General features: G+C 46.2%; 1 protein-coding gene across 3 annotated transcripts in view; it reads right to left on the bottom strand.

The window, feature by feature from the left end:
* slc12a2 (solute carrier family 12 member 2) overlaps positions 1 to 20311 on the bottom strand; it is a 69740-nt gene extending 49429 nt beyond the window's left edge. The window contains exon 1 of one of the 3 annotated variants that reach the window (XM_061734531.1): positions 19503 to 20311. In XM_061734531.1, coding sequence (XP_061590515.1) covers positions 19503 to 20060 — 558 coding nt within the window. In that variant the 5' untranslated portion in view covers positions 20061 to 20311. Of the gene's footprint in view, positions 1 to 19219; positions 19248 to 19502 lie in introns of those variants that run through there. The other 2 variants (XM_061734530.1, XM_061734532.1) reach the window with 2 other exon arrangements.
* Between the last annotated feature and the right edge of the window lie 1440 nt (positions 20312 to 21751).

A 21751-nucleotide genomic window follows, 5' to 3' on the forward strand; every position in this document is an offset into this window, starting at 1 on the left:
GTCATCGGCGGGTTGCATAACACCATTAACGAAGATGGGTGTTGTCCACTTCCAGCATGACGCCGAGCTTCTACATTCTTGTGTAATCTAAATTACTTGAAATAAGTCACACTACTGCACCAACAATTAAATAGAAGGGTCAAAGAAAAGAAGTTGGATAAAATAATTTACTTCTACCAATCCGGTTGAAATGCAGATTTACATTCTGCATGAAAGCTGTCGTACACGGACGTTTCATATGCAGACGAGCCGTTTCGCACGACCTTGGGTTAATGGACCTTCCTCCACCGTGCCGTTTTTCGAGGCCATGACAATTGATTAGCGGTGTGTGCTCGCCTCCGGGTCCGTGTCCGCTAACGAGGACAGCTGAGTGCCAGTCCCAACAGTGATGAGCTCCCAACAGTCCGTCACATTAACACCTACTATAGACACAAAACTGTTGACCCGCCCGAACATCAGCAGATAAAAATAATGGAACAGTATTAAGTTGTTTACACGTGCGATAAACAGACACCCTGCACTATCTAATGAAAGTACAGTTCAAGTGCTGAAGTGAGTTGTCCACTCAAAGCAAAACCGGGAGTATAACTACAACTGCAGTACTTTCAGTAATAAGAAACTTAAATTTAGCTAAAGAAAAAAAACACATTTTAGCATAAACTTGATCAAAAATGCTCAGATTTATTCCACATTGATACAATTCTGCATCATCTTGTAACTAACAAGTATAATTATAAATGTAGACAATCTGATCCTGAGAAACTAGTCAATTAAAGGGTGTTCGCACCATCCAGGGCAGCCCAAAGGAACTCTGGGAATGAACGTGGGTCACTGGGGTCATTGCGAACACAGCAGCCGGCACCAAGTATTTTAAATAAGACCTCTTTGACGAGGCGGTCCCGACACAGCTATAGGCGAACTGTGAGACCTCGGGTCGGCCCAACAACTCCACGTTTGAGCTGAAAAGGCCTCCGTAGACAGTTGGGCTCCGCCCTGTGGGCCGCGAGGGTACACAAACAAACACGGCTCGTGTTGACCAACGACGCCACCGACTGTTGGCACTCGGCTCGTGGTGCCGCGTTTAGGCCAGGGCGCCAGAGACACACCGACATTTTGGAAACAGACCATGTTTTCATGATATTACAAGTATATTTGATCTGTGGTGTCACAATTACCACAAAAAGAAGAAGGGAAATCTAACAAAGCCTGTTTATACAGGAGCCGGCGGCCCAGTGAACCAGATATGCCAAACGAACGCTTGGAAACAGCATTTCATCATGGTTCAGCTGAGATCACGCTGCTTCTTCTCGCCAGTTTTCCATCGTCATGTATCAGAGCATAATAGAGTCGTTAAAAACACACACACACACACACACTTGCACATTACGCAAGACTTTTGAACAGAACCGCTTCTGTCTTGGGACAACTTAGATCAAAGTTGTCATGCGCTCAGAAGTAGACTCCTGTATCAAGTCTAGTTCAGCATGCTGACTGAGGAGTGCGCTACTACAACTAATACGGGCCTTTAGGGAGTGACGGATAAACTTTGGACACTGTTGAGTTTTTGAAATAAGAGCCAGACGTGCTAGAAAACCCGTTCAGATCACCACACAGACCGTGCACACGTCTGGGGTATAACCCTGCACTAAATGACCAAATTTAAACTATTCACCTTCTGCAGAATACTTTAGTTGATTTCTGGTAAACTAACTAACTTACTTTCTTATGGGCTTTCAGCACATGGCTTCATCAAATAGCTGCGACTGGAATCAAACGTGTCTTGGTGTTTATTTCTTGCAATGACGACAGCTGCATTTTTGCATTAGACAGTTTATTGATTCAGAAATGTATTGACATTTTTCCCCTTTCATTTTAAATCTCTTGATGCTGCATTACGCAACTAATTCCCTCTCTAGTCGCTCAGCCCCACCCTCATCCTTCCCTTTGTGTCTATGAACAAATATTATGCTAAATAATGCTTCACAATGTCGACAACTCCACTGCTCCGTTTTAAATAAAAACAAAGATGCTGATGCTCTGCCAAAAGCTGCAGTCTGATAACAAGAAAAACACAAAAATGTCTTGAAATTCATCATAACTCCACTGCTGATGGCTGCAGGATGAATAAAATACTAATACTGCTTTCTCTGTGACACTTGAGCATCACCGTATGATGCTGATCTGAAGAAAAAACCCTCTGTTGCAAGAAATGTAAGGATTTGGAGATGAGCATTAAAACAAAAAGCACAAACAGATGTAAACGAACATGTGGGAGAAGAAAGGCTCTGGATCAGCGGATATTTGGTATGGAGGAAGTGTGTCAGGCCCGTGGTCAGGTCAGGTTTCAGCAGGGGACCTTACGTATTACTGAGCATCACGTCACCTGGACCATCTGTCATCAGAACATCCTGCTCATCGTCCCCTGAAGGACGACGAGAAGCCGCCTGATTAGACCTGGGCAGTAAAACTCCTGTCAGTGCCAGAACGGGCCGTTCCGGCATGCATTTGTGATTCAGGGTACTGATCAGTGTTTCAGCACCCAGTGGTGAGTGAAGACAGACGTACCGCCCTTTCCCCCACAACAGTAATGATACAGTAACAGTAATGTGTCCGGAGGAGGTTTCTTCTGCATCCACTCGTACTGTCCTCTGATTATCAGTCAAATCCAGACGAGCCACATCGATTCTTTGCACACAAGAGAAAAAGAGCTGAGGTGGCTGAGCGCTGCAGGTGAGTCCTGCAGAGCCGTTATTCTGCTCACGCTGCAAACACTGCAGCATTCAGAATCGGGCACACAGTTTTTTCAACTTTGTGCACATGAGGAAGTCGTGTGTTTTGCCTTTGTGTCACCACAGTGCTGATAAACAAAGCCAGCCGAGTCGAGCGGGGTACAACCAGGCAATGCAAGAACGCCCTTATTCTGCTACCCCCCCGTCACCCAGTCCTTGATAGGAAATTGACAAAATCGCTGGATCTCTTTATGACGGGCAGTGACCTATAATGATAAATAAATTGATGTGAAACTGCAGCACGGTTTTCCCTCAACACAGAACAATAAAACAGTTTGCTGTTTGAAATAAATGAGTCACTGTAAAACACAACCACTGGCAGTAAATGTGCTGGAATCGGTCCAGAAGACAGCCAGTCTGCCTTCGACAGAGCAGGAAATTAAAGAGAATTCCTCTAACAGCCAATAAACAACGAGACAGACGGCGTGGTACATGAGCCACACGCCCAGCATTCTCCGTCTTGTTCAGCAGGCCGATGTACGGCGACCGTAAAGCGGCAATGACAGTGGAGCCCAGGCCGAGGGTACCGGCAGCGACCGTCTGAAAAGGGACTAAACCTTTGAGATCCAGATTTAGGTGTCCAGCTGCTATCGACAGCCATGCTTTAGAATTACAGTTAAGTTTCCTTTGAACAAGTAGGTAAATGTTGAGTAAAACTCAAGACCGGGGTCCAGAGCGAGCCCTCGCTGCTGAATGCATAGCAAAGATCAGATCAACGAGTCGCTGAACTTTGTCTACATGACTGAAGCGACACAAAGACCAGCTTTGTACAACGATAACAAAGCACCCAGCGCGTTGCATGTTACTGCAAATCGTCCCACGATTTAGCACAAAGAGTTTCATAAGAGAGAGAAAAATATAATCCTGCCACCGGCTTTCACAAGAAACAGCAACACAGATTTAAGAGTCCAGGATTAAAGACATCAAGCTTCTTCCCGATATTCCTGTGGATGCTAACAGCAGAGCAGGCAGCAGACAACGGCTTTATTTCCAGGAAACAACGGTCAGAGCTCCGACTGCAGGTGGACTCGTGTTCACCCTCTCGAGGAACCAGCTCAGTTCGTTTTCAGGAGGCAGAACTTCTCTCCTATAAGCTTTGATAAGCTGAAGGAGGCTGAGGTGACTCCCAAGCCATCTCCTCTGTTGCACTGCAATGAGTCTAGACTGCAGGGACGTCCCATGATGCATCAGGCCCTGCTCTTTTTCCCTAGACGTACGTACGTGTGCCATAATTACTGTTTATGTGGAATTACCCGACGCAGTTGGAGGCATCTTAAAAAAATGGGGGCTTCTTGGTGAATGCGTGAAATTGTTGGGAGAGAGTGGGACAGAGATTAGAGAGCGGCCTTTATGCTGTCGGCCTGTTCGTCCTGAAACATTTGTGAATATTTCAATAGCTCTGTGCACACCGGGTCTGACATGGGGATCAGTTTACGCTGCAGTTGTGAGCATCTTTAGAGCCCAGCTGATGCTGATGGGTTCTCAGACCCCCCCGCACAGCTGATCAGATGTCCCCCGTCTCTTTGTCCAGAAAAACCTCCCACCACTCTCGTGCTTCCTCTATGGCTGCGCTGAAACTCTCCCAGAGTTGGGTTCCCCACGCTGCCCGGCGGGGCCCGGCGGGGCCCGGCAAGGCCCGGCCGCACACCGCAGAGGTTATTGTTTTGGAAATGTGTCGAGTTACTACTCAACTCTGGCAAGAGCGTGAAAGGGGTGGCGAGTGAGGCACCCCACAAACACTGAGGGGCTTTGTTATCCAGCACGGTAACAGAATCTGCAGACCAACTGGCCGGTTTCAGATTGAGCTGGAGCCGACCAAAACGCGCAGCAGTCCGCAGGGTAACAACTTTACTGGATGTGATATACAGAAATACTTGGCTCCAACCGGTTTGCAGACGGAGCCAAAACAACACGTCAAGCATTCAAGCATCTTCTCAGGGTCTGCAGGCAGTAGACTCCTCTACCAGCCATGCCTCTGCAACGTGTGCAGAACCGGGTCAGACGACAGCCTGGACGGCCCTCCTTTCTTTCTGGTCCAGAACACACGCACTCATCTCTCAGAAAAAAAAAAATTTGATCACATTACATGTTTCCACGGAGTAACGGTCAACCGTTTTGAGCCAGGAGACGCCAACGCTGCCTCTGGACAAGGTCAATGCAGGAAACACAGGAAGGTTTTAAGTGGGCGCTGCTGGGCTCGACAACGGTAATCAGTAATCCCTCTTCCCTGTGGGTTAATCAGCTGTTGCAGAAAGACGGGCCTTGATGAGCTGCTAAGACTGAAGGCCTTTCCCTCTTTATTAAAGAGGCCTTAAACTTAGTTTAAACATGCTTTTATGCAACGAGGAAGTCCGAAGTAGAAAACTTTTTGCACACCGGATTTGCAGAAAGGTGCGTCGGAGGAGGAAAGCTGCAGCCAAATATAAAAAGAAAACTCCCGCACACCTTCTTCTCACCGTGCACTCGTCTATTAGGCCAACGTTTCGGTCATAGACCTTTTTCAAGGCATCCATGCAACGAGGAAGTAAAAAATCTGTTCAAGTTTTCTTTTCGGGAGAGTTTCTTTCAGACCTTGCACTGATCTTCTCACGCATCGGTCAGCAAAGCAAAGAACCTCTGTGCATTTTCTACCTCAAAGACTTCCATGGATGATAATCTTACACCGAATCATTACAAACAGCTGTTGACGTCTCCTGGTGGAGATAACACCGTTTTCCCCATCGTCCACCTCCTTACTAGTTCTTAATTATCCCCATACCAACTTTTGTTGAGTCCACTAGCGGTCTGAAATGCAGAAATTGCAACTTGAAACAAGGTTGAGTATCGAGCCTTCATGTCAACGCCGCCTGTCTTGTTCTTTTAATAAAACCCGAAAAAAGTCCACATTTGCAGCTCTTAATTATTCACCTTGAACTAAGGGCACTCTAACAAAGGGAGCTTTTGTCTGCTTCCCTGAACACACCACAGAGCTGCCATGGGCCTGCTGCTCATAAGGAAACGGTTTGCACAAAAATGTCCAAGATGTTGGGAGGTCAGGGTGATGCGACAGCAGCCTCTCCCCAGCGTTTCTCAGGCAGCCGGTTTCACACGAACGGTGCCTCAAATCAAATTACTTCCCCAATTTTCCATGATGCTGAGCGCCACCTAAACATCCGTTTTACGCGTGTTTACAGGCTGCCAGATGCGTGCATGTTTGTACACATGTAAACGCTGAAGCGGGAAGGACCCACAAACTGCTTCATCTGCATTTGGGTGCAGATTTAAGACGTTATTGGTGGCCCATTTCTCCAAACACGTGCACACAAAGCCCACATGCTGGAAAGTTAGGAGTAAATTAATCAGAAGCAGATTAAACAGGTGTTGGAGGACTATGAAGATGCATGGTCCTCGATAAACTGTCCTCGGTAAAACTTTACACTTGAAAAGGAAGTATTCATAAGCGAACGCTGAGTTTAAGAGCAAGATGTGATTCTTATCTTAACTTTCAGGTTCCTGTAACGATGTGGCACAAATGCAGCATGACTGACTGACTGACTGTGAAATCTCACCTCCAGATCGTCTACAAAACGGGTTAGAAAATCACACGAACATTAAAAGAAAACAACTGAGAGGGTTTGCATCTCCCTCCTCCGACGTAACATAAAAGAAAAATTAGAGCCTCAAGAACAAAAGGTCCAAGTCTGAGGTGGACCCCTGTGATATCTGATCCCCAAGATGGCACCGTATCAAGACCTACCATTAATCAATGTCTGATATAACTCCATGAGCAAGAGATAACTTTATTAACCCCTAAAATATGCAACTACATTCACAAATGCCCCTTTAAACTTTACAGTGCATAAAAACAACATCCGTTGTTAAAGCCGACCAGAGGCAGCGCGACGTGTCTGGACTCGGAGGCATCTGCAGGTGGATCATCTCATGGCATAAATTATGGTCAGACAAATCCATATTGACCTTTTTTTTTTGAAGAAGAAGAAGAAACGGGCACCGCGTGCCCCAGACAACGGGTGAACAGGACCCCCTAAACGCTCATCCACAACAAGTCCAGGATCCAAAATCCAGGTGATCTGAGGATGTGCCAGTGCTCTCAGATTCAAGATCAAGGTTCAATCTTTATCGTCACATCATATCACTAAGTAACATGGGTAAAAATCTTGGTTGTGCAGGCTCATCATTGCAGTTAAAAAAGATAGAGAGACAAAAGACAAAGTGCATAGTGCATGAATGATCTACATGATACCGTAGGTGGAATAAAAAAAGAATAAAAAATAGTCTTGAGCCTATGTGTATAATATAAAAATCTCAGTGAGTGAGCGATCGCTGATCTTTAAAAGCGTGTGCCTATCATACGTGTGTACACTGAAGACTATGTGTGTAGTGACAAAGGAGAGGAAAATACTTAAACTTAGGAGACTAAAGTAGCTAAAACTGCAAAGACCAGAGCGTACACAGCTGCTGCCATACGTCGACGCCGCCACCGCCACTTCTTCCCAGAGAAGCTCATTTCCACTTCTGTGATGGCAGAATTAACGAAAGGAAGGCCGACGTCGGTTAACAAAAAAAGTGCGGCTGGTGAGAGGAAAAATAAAATGAAAAATAAATAAATACTTTGGGCTTATACTGAAATAGAAGCAAACTGAATGAAGAATATCTTTTTTCCCCCTTTCAAATTTTCCATATTGTCCCACATTTTTCCAAATTTGGGATTTATATTGAGAGCTTCTATCACTTTGCAGTATAATACATGTATGCCCCTGGTATCAAACTGCAGTTTTAGTAAGCAACTTTTATTTTGAAGGCACCCTGGTCTGTTACATCAGGTGTCCTTCAATCCAGCCGCTGCAGAACAACTCAGAATAATTAACACAAACTGTAAAAGTACACCTTTACTAGTCAGGGAGCCCACGTTTTTTTCTGGCCTGGCGTCTGTTCTTTCCATTGGGCCGAGTTTGGGTCGCAGTCAGTTCTGTTGGCCTTGGCCCTTTTATTTAAACATGTCCTTGTTTTTCTTGCAGTATCACAGTCGTACCCATTCATAACAGCCAGAACCGGTTTATTGTGGCTCTCAACGGGGGGAGTCGGGGGAGTCATGGGAGTTGGGGAGGGGGGGTCATGTGAGAGTGATGTCAACATTCACCTCACATACCGTGAGCCCCTGACTTGGAGCACTGCGTGTGCGAAACGCTGAGCTTAGCAGCGCTGCAAGCAGACAGTCGATCCGCAGGGCGGAGACCAGAGCACGCAGGAAGAGCGGCCGTCAAGGTCGTCGCCGCTTTACTCCTTGAACGTATCAGAATTCAGAAAAAGCAGAGAGGCTATCAGGACATTGAGCACAGCTTAGCAAATATTGTCGTTACCCACATTCATTTATCATGTTACCCTCCGTGTGTCTGCAGCCTGAAGTAACACCAGACAGTAACGATGCACCAATTGCTGCTTTTCTCCCTTTTACCATCTTTTATTTGTATTTAACAGAATACACACACACACACACACACACACACACACACACACACACACACACACACACACACACACACACACACACACACACACACACACACACACACACACACACACACACACACACACACACACACACACACACACACACACACACACACACACACACACACACACACACACACACACACACACACACACACACACACACACACACAACTGTGAGTGACAGAATCTAAAAAAAAAAAAAATCCAGAAAATCACATTGTATGATTTTTAAGTAATTAATTTGAATTTTATTGCATGACTTAAGTATTTGATCACCTGTCAACCAGTAAGACTTCCGGCTCTCACAGACCTGTTAGTTCTTCTTTAAGAAGCCCTCCTGTTCTCCACTCATTACCTGTATTAACTGCAGCTGTTTGAACTCGTTACCTGTATAAAAGACACCTGTCCCCACACTCAATCAAACACACTCCAACCTCTCCACAATGGCCAAGACCAGAGAGCTGTGTAAGGACATCAGGGATAAAATTGTAGACCTGCACAAGGCTGGGATGGGCTACAGGACAATAGGCAAGCAGCTTGGTGAGAAGGCAACAACTGTTGGCCCAATTATTAGAAAATGGAAGAAGTTCAAGATGACGGTCAATCTCCCTCGGTCTGGGGCTCCATGCAAAATCTCACCTCGTGAGGCATCAATGATCATGAGGAAGGTGAGGGATCAGCCCAGAACTACACGGCAGGACCTGGTCAATGACCTGAAGAGAGCTGGGACCACAGTCTCAAAGAAAACCATTAGTAACACACTACGCCGTCATGGATTAAAATCCTGCAGCGCACGCAAGGTCCCCCTGCTCAAGCCAGTGCATGTCAAGGCCCGTCTGAAGTTTGCCAATGACCATCTGGATGATCCAGAGGAGGAATGGGAGAAGGTCATGTGGTCTGATGAGACTAAAATAGAGCTTTTTGGTCTAAACTCCATTCGCCGTGTTTGGAGAAGAAGAAAGATGAGTACAACCCCAAGAACACCATCCCAACCGTGAAGCATGGAGGTGGAAACATCATTCTTGGGGATGCTTTTCTGCAAAGGGGACAGGACGACTGCACCGTATTGAGGGGAGGATGGATGGGGCCATGTATCGCGAGATCTTGGCCAACAACCTCCTTCCCTCAGTAAGAGCATTGAAGATGGGTCGTGGCTGGGTCTTCCATCATGACAACGACCCGAAACACACAGCCAGGGCAACTAAGGAGTGGCTCCGTAAGAAGCATTTCAAGGTCCTGGAGTGGCCTAGCCAGTCTCCAGACCTGAACCCAATAGAAAATCTTTGGAGGGAGCTGAAAGTCCGTATTGCCCAGCGACAGCCCCGAAACCTGAAGGATCTGGAGAAGATCTGTATGGAGGAGTGGGCCAAAATCCCTGCTGCAGTGTGTGCAAACCTGGTCAAGAACTACAGGAAACGTCTGATCTCTGTAATTGCAAACAAAGGTTTCTGTACCAAATATTAAGTTCTGTTTTTCTGATGTATCAAATACTTATGTCATGCAATAAAATGCTAATTAATTACTTGAAAATCATACAATGTGATTTTCTGGATTTTTTTTTAGATTCTGTCACTCACAGTTGAAGAATACCTATGATAAAAATTACAGACTTCTACATGCTTTTCAAGTGGGAAAACCTGCAAAATCGGCAGTGTATCAAATACTTGTTCTCCCCACTGTACATACATACATACATACATACATACATACATACATACATACATACATACATACATACATACATACATACATAGAGATGACACCAACTCCAGAAAAGTTGGGCCCCTGTGCAACACCTAAATAAAAGTAGAAGGAAGCGGTTTATAAATCTCACGAACCGATATTTAACTTCTAACATCAACATCATCAGATGTTGGAACCGAGACGTTTTGCCTTTTCATGGAAAATATGAGCTAATTTTGAATTTGATGACGGTCTCAAAAAAGTTGCAACAGGCTGGAATTTTTTTTTTTTTTTTTTTTTTTAAAAAGGACTAAAGTACATATTGGAAATACGTAGTTAAATAATTGTTTGTTTCTCTTAAAAATTGATGACTGTACAACAACATGTCGCAGTCAGAGAGTTCTGATTGAAAAGATCAGGATGTGTTTTGATGAATGGTTGACATGACCAGCAGAGCACCTGGAGGCTGCGGGAGCTTCCCAACGTAAAGGTCTTGCTCTCGTGGAAGCAGCTTCCAGTTTGGGTTCAGAAGAAAGACATTAGGTTTAAAATGTCCTTTTTTGATGACGTGTGTAGTTAGGCTCAACTAACCCCAAAGTATCCCTTTAGTTTTACAGCTACAGGCACTGGTCTCTGGGGACCCTCCCATGATGCACTGGGCTCTTTCCACTGCATCACGCACGTAAATGTCCCTCCTGCCTGAAACTGGTTCTGATGAGGTTTTTTTTTGGTGCAGCATTTCCATGATTTTCCTCCTGAGAGGTTTAATTCATTCCAGCTTTCCTGTGGAGCTAAAGAACTGCTCAGATGATCACTTTTATCCCCCTACAACTGCTCGTGAGTGTAAACGGAGCAGATAGGAGCACAATCAGTCTGGTTCAAAGAACAGTCCGCTGGTTTACAACCGGACACTTTTTCCTTCTTCGAGTTCCTGAAAACGACGAAATTCTCTTCACGCTGTAACACGATCAGATCTCCTTCCGTGCATGATCACATATTGATCCGTTGCTCGTGCATTAAGCAGGGAGGGGCCGCTGTAATGAATCTAAGTGGGAGACTGAATCACTGCATGCAGCTGCACGGCAGCGGAAAGGGAAAGATATAAAACATGCCAGTAGGTCGCCACATTATATGTACCAGCAGCCATTAATGTCCTGCACCCAGTGAAGAAGAACGATTGGCGGCAGCTGCAGCTCATCAGCTCTGCCCGACTGGGCATGCTCAGCAGGTCCATGCTGCTGTAAGTGCTGGATTTAGATCACTGTCTCACGTGTTTTGGTCATGGTTTCTTTAAACCTTTTGTATTGTGTCTTGGCCCTAACAAAGCACTCAAACCCGCAGCCTTCCAGCTGGGCCACAACCTCCTCCAACTGGCCGAGCCAACGCTATCTTGTGTTTTTGTTATAATCTGAGATTGCAAAGAGGAATAATGTGAAATCTGAAAGCATAAACAAGGTCATCTCGGAGCACTTTATGGATATTAAAGTGTTGTGTGGTGGTGGGGAGGAACGGTAGGAGCAGTTACATATTCTGACTGAAATGTTTATGTTCAGTCAGAGATAGTTCAATATTTTGTTTTCAAATTAAGCTGTTTAATACGACATAAATAGCACGTTTACACCAGGCTTCAGGGGTGTTTGGGTCCACCTGTGAAACGTGTAACTGGCTGTTTCTTTACATCTGAACATCAGTCACACGTTCACATGGACTGGACTCCTGACAGAGTCAGTGTGGATTAAAACTGGATCTTTAACTGCTGCTGATGCCTCTATTGTACTCACAGTTTAATTACGGCACATTACTCGGGGGTCTCGGGGGGGGGGGGGGGGGGGGGGGGTGGCGGTGGGCGGTGGGCGGTGTATTTCTGACACCGGGCTCTGTGACGCATTTAAACCTGAATAAGAAGCAAGCCAAGTCATCAGGAGACACGAAGCACACCCTCACACGCAAATGGTTTACAAGCTGCTGCCAAACATCCTGTTCATGCACGTGTGTGCGTATTCAGCAGATGAAACAAAAGGCCACGGCGGGCGGGCGGGCGGGCGCCCGGGACGTCCTTTTCCTTCCTGTTTCTATGTCCGATCAGAGCAGGAACATAAGGAGGGAGAATCTGGACTCGGGACGAGGGAGGGAGTCACTGAAGTTACAGAAAAAACAAAAAAGCACCAGAACAGAGGTTCTATTGTGCAGGTAAAAACCCATCTTCGATGAGAAGCAGCTGCGTCAGGCTGCTGCTCGGGAACGCCGACTCCAGACAGAGGTGCGAGAGGTGGGTCATCAGGAACAGAAACGAACCAGGCGGGTTCAAGTATCACTATCTGGAGGTGACCAGTCTCTACCAACCAGCTACGGCTGAACAAAACGTTTCGTTTAAAGGGGACCTATTCTGAAAAACAGGTTTTTTCTGTCTTTAACATATATAAAGTGGTCTCCCCTCAGCCTGCCAACTCAGAGAAGGAGGAAAGCAACCAGATTCTGCAGTGTCTGTACAGCCGCCCGGATGAGCCGTCCAGTGTGATGTGGCTTCTACATCAAATTCTGTTCAGATTCTGCTGATTTTCGTTACGTAACCAAAATGCAAACCACGCCCACAACTAAACACCGTGTCCTAACTGCATGCGAGCGTCCGACTATCGTAGCACTGCGTGACATCGTACTCCCTGTCCATCTCCCTCCAGCATCTGCCACTTTATTGACGTTTTTGTAGTGAAATGAGGAGGAATCATAGAGATAACTTCTCATTTCAACTAACTGGATCAGCCGTTCCTCGTCCACGACCGTTTCCTACAGCGCTTTCAACCGGCTTTCCACGCGAGCGACAGGAAGAAAATAGAAGCAGGACGTCCGACAAATGTTCAGCTCAAATAGGCGCGCCTCGCCGTGCTGCGTCCAGTTAGGACAGTCCAATAGAAAATAAAGCAATGGAATTGATTTTGTCGCTGACGCTCGCTCGCATAAAGCCTGAATTATGGTTCCACATTAAAACGACGCAGAGCCTACGCCGTAGGGTACGGCGTAGCCTACGGTGCGCGTCGCCGCGTACCCTACGCCGTAGGCTCTGCGTTGGTGTAACGCGGAACCATAAATCAGCCTTAACTCCGCCAGCCGGAGCGTCCACCTTTTTTCGTAGCGGTATATCGCGTTATTCCCATCATCGCGTCAGGCAGCCAATCAGCACAGAGCCTCATTATCATAGCCCCGCTATGAGGTTAGAGAATGGGAAGATAAAAACATGGTTTAGAGGCTGAATTTCTAATTTATTTAGCAAAAACAATCAAAAGCTTGTTTTTAAGACATTCAAGGCCTGTTTAAAATAGATATTACATGCCATAATAGGTCCCCTTTAAATTTATATATACACACACACACACACACACACACACACACACACACACACACACACACACACACACACACACACACACACACACACAAATCCCATCTCCTGTGCTTAATACGTTTCAACATTTAGAGACTCCGATTGCAATTGTTGGGGGGATTGTTTGAGAAACTAATTCATTGTCATAGTCTGTGGACCCCCTGAAATAGCCTTGTCCCCCCTCTGGCCCCCCCAAGGTTAAAAGTCTAGCTCCGCCACTGAGGAGCAGGCTCATGTCTGCAAAAACAATCAAAAGCTTTGTTTAAGACATTCCAGGCCTGTTTAAAATAGGGATTAAATGCCATAATAGGTCCCCTTTAATTATTGTCCGATTTATGAAAGCAACGGCAATACCAGCTTTGACCACAAGGAGGCTGGATATCACGAGAACTTCCACGTCGGCCCGCCACCATGAGACAGCACAAGTCATAGTGCAGGATCTGCTCGACCAGCATCATCGGTGGCTCTTAAAACATCTGGCATCTAACAGAAATGTGTTTTTTTTTTTTATATATAAAATTTGTGTCCATTGAAGTGTTTGATGGGTCTATGCATCTTTCTCCGAGAACAGACCTGCAGACTCTGGACAGACGCTGCAGACCTAGTTTGTCATCTGCACATCAATAATGACGTAACAGAAAAATGCACCAAATACCTTTAAAATAAATGAAAAGATAAGATAAAATAAACCAATGAGTCTCCAAAAACCAAAGGATATATTGTATATTTATGTCAAATAAGTTGTGAAGCACTCCTGCCATCATCATCATCACTCCAGAGCCGATACACCACTGAATTGAGCAATAGCTACAGATCGATGCAGAGGCTTGTTTGAAGGTGAGAAAAAACCCACCGCTCCTCTCAACAAGTCCGTCGCTCAGCTGATTCAACAACAGTGTGTTGGTGTGCATCAACACACAAACACACTAACACACAAGCGCAGTATTGAGCAGCCTTGGCTTGATCTGTGCGAAGAGCAAATTGACAAATTGAACAATGACGCACAGCGGATGTGAGCTTCTGCAGTGGGCCGACACGCCTCAAATCTGTAGTTTGGGCTTTAGTTAGACTCCGGGAGTTAAAGATGAGATAAAGTCCATCAATGTTTAAGCACATTAGTCAAAAACACCTTCAACATTACTGCAGGAGATGATGCAACAGAGAACTCATAAAAAATTAACACATTTAAATATGCCGCCCTGGCATGTTTTCAGACCAAGTTCAGATTGATCAAACACGACTTGTGACTGTAAACCGGGTCATGCCCACGAGTTATTCGTGGCTGAAACATTCATTCATGTCATAGTTCCTACAGAATCTGGTTCCAATCTGGTCATCTATGTTTCCTTTCTGGCTCGCGTCCACGACCAGCTGTCGTGTCCTAAACGCCACATCCCGGTCAAACGTGCTAAACTTGGAGTACAGTCATCCCTCTCACCATGACTGTGCGGCACAGGGAGGGAAGCTGGTGACGCCACGCTAACCTTTTACTTTTAATAAACAAACGGCCGCGTAACCACAAAGGGGCACCACTGTGGGCGACCTCGCTATTTAAGCACAGTGCTTTTATGCTCGGCTGACCGGGATTGAATAAATCTGCTCTGTCACCACTTCCCTTCTGGTCCGTCGATACTGACCTAAAACCCGCCGCCTGTGCATCTGCAGGACGGTGGCGTGTTCCCGCCCTGCACCTGCTGCAGACGCCCACGAAAAGTCACCTAATTAACCACAAGTTGAGCTTGTGGTCGTTACTGTCACTTTCGGCGACATCAGAGACACCTAAGCGTTCAACAGTCAACCGCTTCTCCTCATTGGTGAAGCGGACCACTCATTGATCACCACGGGCAAAATTCGATAAAGTACAGTGGAGTTTCCATTGGACACTTTAATGTGGATCTGCCTCACAGACAGGAAAACGCTCTCCTGTAAAGGCTAGATTAAGGTTCTGCGTTAAACCAACGCAGAGCACACGCCGCTGCCGTGACGCCGGCGTGAATCGTTCGGACTTCTCCGTCACTCCATTTCTCCACGGTGCAGTACCCCCCGAGGGCGCTAGGGGGTCGCAATCTTTTCCTGAATGGTTTATCCGACTTTTCCGGTCACAGTGAATCAAAGTGATAAGGACAACTATTGTGCAAAAAACCCAAACAACCAAAAAAATAAATAAAAATAATCACACATACAGGAAGAAAAGAGCGCTGAAAGTTCACGACTGCGTCACGAACCGGAACCAGAAATGCGTTGCTACCAAGCGAACCAATCACAGCCCTCTCGGTCTGCGTTGATCTGCAACCTCTTGACGTGTAGTTACATTTTGTGGGAGGTGACGTCAGGCACGGCGTGGCGTGCGGCGTGGGGTCAGCGTCGATTTAACGCAGAACCATAATCCAGCCTTAAGCCGTGATACGGCAGGGACACGCGGTCAGCGCGACCTTCAAACCCTCTCAACCCCCAACACGATCGGGCCGAACTGCCCCACCCCCACCAGAGTCAGCCAACCACAGCGACGGTTTAAATCTGGCCGTCTATCAACGTGCATCAGCTACCATTAATTGTGTGGCGATGAAACAATGTGGCCTTGTGTCACTACACGCCATAGCTGCCGTTGAACCCAGTTCACAATTGAAACTCTGTGGCACGTGACCTTGATAGGACAAGACCGGCTTTTCATCGCAGACTACTTCCTGCTTGAATATTGGAAAACACATCATGCGCCCCACAGATTAAAGAACAGGGCGCGGACTGATGAGACGTTTGTGTCAAAAAGTAAATGTAATCAGCTTTAATTAAATCTGCTTAACTCAAAAATATTTTTTCCGGCCTCAGACGTACGTTCAGTATCAGATGTCCTCCATTAAATGAGGATGAGTCATAAAAGGACGTAGGTCCTTTCACGGTGAGTGAAACACAAACATCCACCACTCATCTGTCATCACCACCACCAGCTCGTGTTGCTGCAGAGAAGTGCATTTATAACTTGATTAAAATCCTCGGGAGGGCACCGTTACATATTTCTTCATGGAAAACAACGGGAGTGCAGATGTGGTTTTGAGGAGGCTTTTGTCTAAACCGGAGAGAGACCAGAGGAAATGAATCAGACGTGATGCATAAGACACGCTGCTGAAGCCCAGACTCACTTTGAAGTTTATCAGAATTCAACCTTGATAAGTCAAGGTCACCGGGTGGTAAAACCCGGCAACAGTTAAAAGACCATGACTCATCATCAGAGCACCTCGGCAAGATTATCTTTAGATCACACTGCAGGCACGCAGGGCCCTTCCCTCTAAATTTTGATGCAGAGCTCCAGAACGGAACAGTCTAATCATACTTTTTTTAAATCAAGAACATCAGTACGACTTAGGCGTGCCGCGAATTTGTTCTTCTAAAAATCCGATGGAAGTGGGAGGGGCCAGGAACCAGAGCGTTAACAAGCACGTCAGAAACAATACAAATCTGTTTCTGTGGCTGAGATGAGAAACAGATGTGCATTTCAAGCCAAGTCGCTGCTCAGAGCCACCAGGAACTATTCAACCACGACACGCGTGTGATGTCATCTCTGAACCACGCCGTCTGCTTCATGGTGGAAGCCACAAATATGTACAGTAATATTGATGAATACAAGCACCAGGAGGTTGACTGCTTGATAGGCCTTCTTTTAAATAATAATAAAAATCCACATCTGCTGATAACAACGGTTTGACCCCGATCACATTACCACCTGTGACCTCTGCAGTCTTCATCATAGACGATATCGGAGCGTAATCTGAGTAGACAAAGGAAATACTGTTGTGGAATTATAGGAAAAGGCATTCAATATTGGCAAATGCTATAATCAGCTCCAGACTATCGGCTCATCGTGGCATCGGTTCTGGTCATTGTGTCTGCAAGCCCGGGTCCTTCGATACTTCTCTGCTCCTGTTCGGATGCTGTGCTTCTTAAAGGGTTGTGCTTTTGTAACTCTGGCGCTCTTCAGACAGCCGTGATGAAGAGTACCCATGACAACTAGAGGGTTGTTTACAAGCGGACGCAGCTGGTGGAGCCTTAAAAAAAAAAAAAACAAGCAACGCTGGGAACATGACAAATCTGCACGTCGTGAGGAGACTTCAAGTTTCAAAGAGCCGGGGTGGACGTGGAATGAAAAAGAGGATGAAGCGTAAACCTTTTCTATCCCCTCATTGATGAAAGAGATTCTGTCAAATAGAGCAAACAAACTTGGAATAATCAAAGTATATTTGATGACTTCCCCCAAGTTACATGCCGCTGCTTATAACAGAAACAGCCCCCAAAGAATTCTGGGGGATCTCTGGAGGCCTCCACCCACTTGGGCGGTGCCCTCCCTCATCCCCACGGTTTGTTAACAGGAGTTTCATCTAGCAGCAATCTCTGTTGCCTTGAAGGACAAACATTTAATTACATTTAAGTCAGACGTTGCATCTCTCCTCGCGTGGATCTGGTACCACTTCTAAAACGGTCGGTACTGGGCCAGATCTTTGCTCTTTCCATGCCCACTGGATCAGTTACCATGAGACTAAGCTAGCAACGCTTTAACAGGCCTGAACCTCAACACCGAGTTAAAGCCGTTAAACGTAACTGAAGCACCGGCTCAGCTGCTGAATCTGCCTTGATCTTGTGCTGATGGCTGAACTCATGTTTATATTTTACAGATCACTTCATTAAATGAGTCCTAATGAAGACAAAAAAAATGTAATAATTACTGGAACTGTTAGGTTTGAGTAATTATGAACCTCTAGTGGATCATCATATATTTTTAAAGGACACTGGCACACCAAGTTCAGCTAAGTCAGTCAAAGCCCCATTCACACTCCAAGACTTGTCTAAAAATGCTACTAAAACCTTGCAAAGTTTAGGCTTGTAGAGTCTCATCATTTTTCACCAGTATAAACATTTCCTAGAGTAGTCAGAACTGGATGTTGACAGACACTGATGCACGTGCTTCAGCGGTCCTTCGTAGAGGTGACCGCTGGTTTCATCACAGTCTGCAAGACTGGCCACCGCCTTTCATAACCATCATACAACCGCTTCAGTCTTCTTGAAAGGCACCGCTAGCCTGAAGTTCAAACTTAACATCCATTTGTTGAAAAGAACAAGCCTCATTTGTAAATGTTTTCATTGAGCCACGTGGAGGGTTCATTAATTCATTAACACTTGTGAATAAAGTAAAACATAAACTCATCATCTACTGAAGATGTGAGAAAATAGCTCAGTTAACTATGACAACTTAATAATAACAACAACAACAATAATAATAATAAAAACAATTTAAAAAAAATTGTTGTGCTTTTTAAATTTGATCTTCTACCAACACACTTAATAGGTGCTTTCAGAAAGATGCCGTCCTGCAGCTCCTACACTTAAGACAAGAACTGCGTCTCAGAAACCCCTGTCTGGAGCGGAGCAGGTCTGGAGGTGAATAATCCAGGTGCCATAAAGTAAAATCTTGTCCAGCAGTTGTTCCAACCCTCTGAAGAAGCATGTGAAGACAGTGATTTCTGTGGTTTGCAACATGGGAATTGGTTGTTTTTTGCAGAAGTGTTTAATCCAGATGCCATAAAGTAAAAACCCTGCTGTGTTTCTGGATCAGAAAATGCTGGATCTCCATCCTCCGGGTCACTCAGACCTCAGACCCAGCGGCCAGTGTGGTGTGTGTTTGGGTGTGTTTCCTTCACCCTGTCCAGTGTGGTGTGTGTTTGGGTGTGTTTCCTTCACCCTGTTCAGTGTGGTGTGTGTTTGGGGGTGTGTTTCCCTGTCCAGTGTGGTGTGTGTTTGGGGGTGTGACTCCTTTACCTTGTCCAGTGTCTCTGTGTGTGTGTGTGTGTGTGTGTGTGTCTCTCACCTTGTCCAGCTCGTCGTGCAGCTCGGACAGCGTGTGTGTATATGCGTGTGTGTATCTCTACCTTGTCCAGCTCGTCGTGCAGCTCGGACAGCGTGGTGTGTGTATGTGTATAGGTGTGTGTGTGTGTGTGTGTGTGTGTGTGTGTGTGTGTGTGTGTGTGTGTGTGTGTGTGTGTGTCCTAACCTTGTCCAGCTCGTCGTGCAGCTCGGATAGCGTGGTGTGTGTGTGTGTGTGTGTGTGTGTGTGTGTGTGTGTGTGTGTGTGTGTGTGTGTGTGTCCTAACCTTGTCCAGCTCGTCGTGCAGCTCGGACAGCGTGGGTCGGACCAGCTTCTCGCCCAGCGGGGCCGCGGTGTTCCGGTAGTAGTCTATCTTGGGCACGGCGTCGATGGTGTTGTGTCCGAAGGTCCGCAGGTAGTAGGTGTTGGTGTGGGTGTCGTAGTGGTAGTGGTGCTGGCCGCCCGTGGACGAGTGCACGCTGGACTCGCTCATCACGGTGTCCCCGTTCTGCAGCCCGTCCGGACCCGGCTCCGGCGAGGCCGCGCTGGACCCGCCCGGGTCCGCGAAGTTCACCACCCGGAACCGGCCCTTGGCCTCCTCCCCGGCTCCCCCGGTGGTGGCCGGGCTGGAGCCAGAGCCAGGACCGGGACCGGAGCCCTGCTCCCCCTCCCCGGAGCCGGGGGAGCGGTCCTCGGCTCCCCCGGCTCCGGTTCCTCCGGCGGCTTCGGCCACCAGGTCCACCTGGAAGCGGCTCTGGCTGGGCGTGGGTCCCGGCCCCGGTGGGCCCGGGGCCAGCAGCTCCTCCGGGCCGGGGTCGGGGCCGGGGGGCGGTTCCGCGGACATGGTTCTACCGATGCAACAGCGACGGGGACCGGGGCCGGGGTGAGGGATGGAGGTCCGTCCTGCAGAAACGAGGCTCGGAGGGGCGGGGAGCTGCAGCCGGGGCTGGGAGGACTGATACTGGGACTCGAACCCGAGCCTGGTCGCCTGGTCGTCTGGTCGGAGCAGGTCCGGTCCTGCTCAGAGCTGTGATTCGGTGTAAAAGGGCGGGATGCTGCTGTCGACCTTGCGTCCCGGCGGCTCCGCTGCTGTTTATACGCGCTGGGAGGAGGAGGATCCCGCTGCAGCGGGGTCTCGCGAGACTTCGAGCGGTACATCTTTTTTTTTCTTTCTTTTTTTTTTAAGCATCTTCAGATTTAAGTTTATTATAGTTTATTCCAAACACCAAATTACTGATTAGTATTTTGGACAGGATTTTTACTTTATGGCACCAGGATTATACACCTCTGATTATTATGTATCGACCATCCCTGTCCTTTATAATGGCCTCCTCCAACTGTACATTTCTATGCTTGTGACTTTAAATGTAATAACAAAGTCATTAGAAACATTTTGCTAGAAGAATATTACCCTAACTCAATAAAAAGATGGTATATCCTAAAGGAATTTGAAGTGGAAAAGATTAGAAAAATAAGAAAAAATTACATTTAATTTCCACTTCCACCAAAAATAAGAGGTAAACTTCAAAATTTTAAATGAAATTTACCCAACAAATGAGTTTTTAAGATTAAAATTTCTGTCCTTAAAAATGTGGTGTTATTGGGAAAGTTCTTCATTCACAAATTTAGATATTTTAAGACCAAACCGTGTTTGACCCAGTGGAGAAATGAGCTAATGAGCTCTTGAGTAAGTCCTTGAGTCTTGTTAAAGAAAAGAAAGCCTTTAAACAATTTTCTTTACTTGAAAGATATGATTTAATATGAGATGGCCCTTGTGAGTTATTTTATTTTATTTTTTATTTTTTATTTTTTTTATTTTTTATGTTGTACGATAATTAGATTCTCAGTGTGTATTTTGTAATACTGATGTTGCTCAACCCAAGGCAAAAGTTTGTAATTCTGATATGACTTTTATGTGCCTTGTTTGTTTGTATCTATGTTTCAATAAAAAAAAAAAAAACATAATTCAGGCTTTTCTCGCGAGAATACATCACAATAGCCCCACAAAAACGGAGGAGGAGGGAGAATAGATCCATGGAGAAACTGCACCAACTGGTTCAGCTGCTGCTCCGAGCACGTGGACCTGCCGGGTCTGTCGTCATCCTGCAGGTTAAGGCTGATTTATGGTTCCGCGTCACACCAACGCAGAGCCTACGGCGTAGGGTACGCGGAGACGCGCACCGTACGGTTATGTACGCCGTAGTTGTAACGCGGAACCATAATTCAGGCTTTACGCCGTGCTGTTTCTCGCTACAGCATTTAATACGATTTGAGTGATCAATGTGCTTTCTGTAATGTAGCAGATTACATTTTAGAACATATGTTTTTCCTGTGTCCTGTGTCCAGAAACCTCTGGTTAGAATTAAGAAACTGGTTACTACTTAGAATAGAGTACCAGTCTTTGATATCTCTCATATTTTTTTCTATATAGATAACTTGAAGTCGAATGTATCTGACATAATAAATACAGTTATTCTCATGGGTAAATATCATATTAATTGTAGCAAGTGGATGCAATACACAAAAACTTGTGCA

The sequence above is a fragment of the Cololabis saira genome, chromosome 11 (assembly GCF_033807715.1).
Source record: "Cololabis saira isolate AMF1-May2022 chromosome 11, fColSai1.1, whole genome shotgun sequence".
Taxonomy (NCBI): domain Eukaryota; kingdom Metazoa; phylum Chordata; class Actinopteri; order Beloniformes; family Belonidae; genus Cololabis; species Cololabis saira.